Below are 4,703 nucleotides of genomic sequence, written 5' to 3' on the forward strand. Positions count from 1 at the left end.
TTCCTGGTGTATGATACAATGATAAGCTGTCAGCTCACCTGTCGCGTTTTCCTCTTGCATCTTTTCCCGTATCTTCGCCACCAGTCCGCTCCTGTGTCCACACATCGCAGGTGCTCCGTCGGTTGTCAAACCCACGAGTTTTTCCCAAGGCAGCTCCATCTCATTTACATCTTGACACCTCTTCATACAAATCATGCCCCGTAGTTGTGCCATGCATAGGACGTAAAGCCAAAAACTCCTCTGTCACGCTTAGGCTGGAGTCCACTCCGCGGATGAAAATTGACAACTGGGCAATGTCAGAAATGTCGGTGCTCTCATCCACAGCCAAGGAATATGCAATGAAATCTTTTCCCTTTTTCACAAGCTGCTCTTTTAGATTGATGGACAACTGGTCTACTCTCTCGGCAATGGTGTTTCTGCTCAGACTCACATTTAAAAGAGTTGCCTTTTTTCTGGGCAAACTTCGTCACAAACTTTAATCATGCAGTTTTTGATGAAATCCCCCTCCGTAAATGGCCGGGCTGATTTAGCGATCTCTTCTGCCAAAATAAAACTGGCCTTGACAGCAGCCTGGCCTTGTGATTTGGCTTTTTTGAACAGAGCCTGTCGAGATTTGAGGCCTCGTTTTAATTCCTCTGCCTTTTGTAGCCTTTGTTCCATGTCCATATTCTTGTTTTTGTCCGCGTGTTTCGTTTCATAATGTCGTCTCAGATTATACTCTTTCAGTACCGCCACACTTTCTCCACACAGAAGACACACAGGTTTTCCAGCTACCTCCGTGAACAAATACTCCGACTCCCACCTTGTTTGAAACCCCGGTTCTCAGTGTCCACCTTCCGTTTTGCCATTTTTGATGGGTATCTGAAAGTTAATTTTACTGTGATGCTGACAACTGCTGTGCCAATAAATATTGAAATGAAGCAGCCTACTGCTCGGTGCGTCACCGTTGCATTGTGGGAAATGTAGTATTGGTGCGTGTAAAAGATCTGCGGGCTGCCGGCTTGCTGCGGTCTGCGGGCCGGTTCTAATAATAAATCAAGATCATCCCAGGGGCCGTAAAAACCTTCTCGCGGGCCGGATGTGGCCCGCGGGCCTTGACTCTGACATATGTGCTTTAAAGGAACCCACCAGATGTAATTCCTGCCCTAGATATTGTCTATTATATTGACAAGATAGTCAAGTGATCGCTCTCACAATGGAAATATATGTCAAAGATGGAACACGTGGGAGGAGAAGAGATCAGATGGGACCATTCTAGCCCATGAGAGGACAGATAAGCGCATGAACAATAGGCCATAGAGGACTCGTCTTTGCATCTGTGCCTTTATAGCATCTGGGACAGCATGGGCATCACCATTGAGGCTCTCTCTATTTTAAAGTAGTAAATTTTCTTCATTGGCTGATTTCTCTGGCTCGGAATAGCGACCCAGTTGACTATTTTAAAATTGTGGAAGTCCTCAATGGCAATGTCCATGCTAAAACGGCTAGATCCATAATGAGTCCTCTATATACTGTATGACAACAAGCACAACTCTGATATTAACACGTTTTTTTCAAAGTGGCCTAAATCCCACATGCGTCCACTTACATCAGTGCAACAACCTAACCATTATGAAACTTCTATTAAATCAAATAAGCCTCTTGTAGCAAATTAGCGATTACATTTTTTGTTGTCCAAATTTGATACTCTTATTGACTTCCATACAAAAGTTATTCAGTTCGTAGGCTTATTTACACAAACAGATTTGGGCAGATTAAAACCTCTCGCTTTGCCTCTTCCTCTCTGCCCTAGAGCAAGAATGCTTGTTTAGGTTGCACCTCTGATGAATGAGGCAGGCTACTTATACATGTTTTAGAATTGGGGGTGGGAAAGAACGTCATGGTGATTTCGACGTGGGCTGGAGAAACGTCAACAAATAGGGAACTGACAGCTGTCAGTGTAGATAGCTAGCATGCTAACCTTAGCTAGCTAGCTAGCAACATCTGTTGTTGCTGGGTTTTTTTTAACTGCACCATATTCAAAAGAATAGCCAGCTGGCTAGGCTGGTTCCGGAGCTGGATTTGACATAACCATTTAGGGAAAACTTTGCCACAGATGGAAACCAGTAACTTTGACTTTGCATTCTATTGTTTTCTCCAACGTTTTGGCATCTCCCATAAGATATATGCTATTTTCTACATTGTAATGGCCACGGTGCAACCTTTGGCTAGATACAGTATATTATATTGAATGCATGCATTGACAACATCTTTATACCTTGTTTATGAAAGATAACAGCCACACATTGTAGAGCTACTTTTAATAAACATGTATAGGCTACATATTAGTAATGTGACAACAGGAAACAACGATGTCAACAACAGAAAATTGTAGGCAAGAATCTCTCCTCCAATGACTTCTAGTTCTTTCCATCCTTCTCTTCATCCTCCATGTGAATCATTCTCTTCTCTCCTTTCACCATCCTCACACCTGAGGAAGGCAAGTGACTCAACACATAAAAAAGAATGGTAAACGATTCATACTGAGAATCTGTTACGACACCAACATCAATTTATAAGGTCACAATGTACAGAATGTCACCCGTATAAATCCAGTACTGTCCATGATTTAAGCATAGAGGGTACTTACACATCTTGTACATTACGTCAACATATTAAGTAAAAAACACTATTTTACAGTTTACTTTAAGTCTCAAACAGTAACACAAGAGAGTGAGACTGACCTGGTATGAGTGGAGGAGTGTTGAGGACGGGCGTGTCTTTCCTGCGTGGTTTCTTCAGTTCCTGCTCATCTGGCTGCTCCTCGGGGTGCACTGCCTCAGGACAGTGTTTCCCCCGCACAGCTCTGGTCATCCCTGCCCCCTCCTCTAGCAGGGTCCTCACAGGCTCCACCATCTGATCTGTTACACAGAAATATAACATACATGTTATTTATATTTATACAGTAACTATGAGATATGTGTTGTTTTGTTGCTATTGATGAGTTAGTCACAGAAATGGCACGGAAACTTGTGGTTTCAAAGAATAGTATTGCGTATTCGATTCCATACAGATATAATGCAGTATGTGAATGTGTAAAGTGGTGGTATTTCATAGTGTGTGTGTGCGTGTGTGCGTGTGTGAATCTACACATACGTAATCCCCATCACGAATACACAGAGGCATTGTGTGACAGTAAGCAGACCTGGCTGCTGTCTTACCATCTGTCACTGTGTTGGTTGGTCCCAGTGGAGATCTGCTCTCTCTCTCTCCTTTTCTCTCCTTTCTCTTTCTGTTTCCCTCCCCCTCCCCTCTGTCTCTCAGATACTCACAGTGGTGCTCCTGTCCACCCGTCAGTCTGTGTTCCGCTGTCTCCGGGGGCGACCTCACACAGCCACAGCCTGTAGACATCTTCTCCTCCTCTTCTCTCTCTTATCCTCTTTCTCCCAGTCTGGACCCAGATCAGATAACACAGCCCAGTCTCAGTCTGGACACACATAGATCCATTATTTATGCTCATGTCAATAAGGGACTTCAACACATCAGGGAAACTGTAGTCTGAGATTGTCTATCTTTGAATGTTTATTTTGACTGATAAAACCCTTTCTGTTAATGCTGTGTTTTGCTCTAGTTCAACTGACTGTTGCATGTGGATAAATTGGTAAACTGGCGTAAATCTCCTTGCCAATTAGAAACATGAATATAAATCACAATTGCATAAATACATTTGTAATGTTATAAGAGACTCACTAAAACTTTTCACAAGCGCTACAAAGCAATGGTAATGCCATTCGGAGGAGAGAGTAATAAACACAGAATAGACAGAGACAGACAGGAGCTGTAGAGAGAGACAGATAGAGATGTAGAGTGTATATCTCACCTCAGCTGTTCAGTGAGCAGACAGGACAGAAGGAGTGAGTGCCGGGCCAGATCAAAGCCATGGTGTTAAGTAGCTCGGAGGAGGAGCATCATCACCACCCATCCGCCCAGTCCACCGTCTCCATTAGCGCCCGTTGTCACGGTGACGGGAGCCCTCTTATCCTGTGTCTGCTGGACCGCTGTCCAAATGGTATGATGAATTTGAATGGGATCTTAATTAGCAAACTTCAACAGGTTCAATGACAGCAGCAGGGCCCGTGAGGAGGGGGGAGAGCGAGGGAGGAGGAAGGTGGAAGGTGGAAGGATGAGGGGAAGAAGACAGAGAGCAGAAGAAACGGAGAGAGGAATAGAAGACGGGACAGTGGCAGAGGAAAGAATGAGACAAAATTGGAGGAAAGGGAAGATTAGGAGAATAAAAAAGGGTGACATGGATAGGTGGAAGGGCAGATAAGTTAAATGAAGAGCAGATGTTTTATTTAACCAGGCAAGTCAGTGAAGAACAAATTCTGATTTACAATGACAGCCTAGAAACAGTTAACTGCCTTGTTCAGGGGCAGAACGACTCATGTTTACCTTGTCAGCTCAGGAATTCAATCCACCAACCTTTCGGTTACTGGCTCAACGCTCTCACCACTAGGCTACCTGCCACCCCAATGGAGAGCAGATCGGTTAAAGGAAAATCCCAGATGTCATGGAGTAAGCTTACGCTACCCGTTCAACCAACCCCTGCTTTTGGTTATTGATATCCGCTCTATCTCCTCTGTCATCCCATGACATTATCTTTCGATATGAGATCAGGGATATTTCCCCTGAGCACAATACTACATGTGATACGACTAATATCC

At 44.0% G+C, this 4,703-nt stretch overlaps 1 protein-coding gene across 2 annotated transcripts; it reads right to left on the reverse strand.

Annotated features, from left to right (window-relative positions):
• Positions 1-1,648: 1,648 nt before the first annotated feature.
• ppp1r17 (protein phosphatase 1 regulatory subunit 17) lies at positions 1,649-3,982 on the reverse strand. Of its 2 annotated transcripts, none has more exons than XM_052484201.1 (4): positions 3,860-3,975; positions 3,312-3,430; positions 2,724-2,900; positions 1,649-2,470 (listed from the first exon to the last, which is right to left on the reverse strand). In XM_052484201.1, exons 2-4 carry the CDS (start codon positions 3,388-3,390, stop codon positions 2,400-2,402), a joined length of 327 nt encoding a protein of 108 aa, XP_052340161.1. In that variant the 5' UTR covers positions 3,391-3,430; positions 3,860-3,975; the 3' UTR covers positions 1,649-2,399. The 2 variants fall into 2 exon arrangements, with proteins under 2 accessions (XP_052340161.1, XP_035595641.1); XM_035739748.2 differs by having other exon boundaries at positions 1,653-2,470; positions 3,312-3,466; positions 3,860-3,982.
• Between the last annotated feature and the right edge of the window lie 721 nt (positions 3,983-4,703).

This window comes from Oncorhynchus keta, chromosome 28, assembly GCF_023373465.1.
Source record: "Oncorhynchus keta strain PuntledgeMale-10-30-2019 chromosome 28, Oket_V2, whole genome shotgun sequence".
NCBI classification, from domain to species: Eukaryota; Metazoa; Chordata; class Actinopteri; order Salmoniformes; family Salmonidae; genus Oncorhynchus; species Oncorhynchus keta.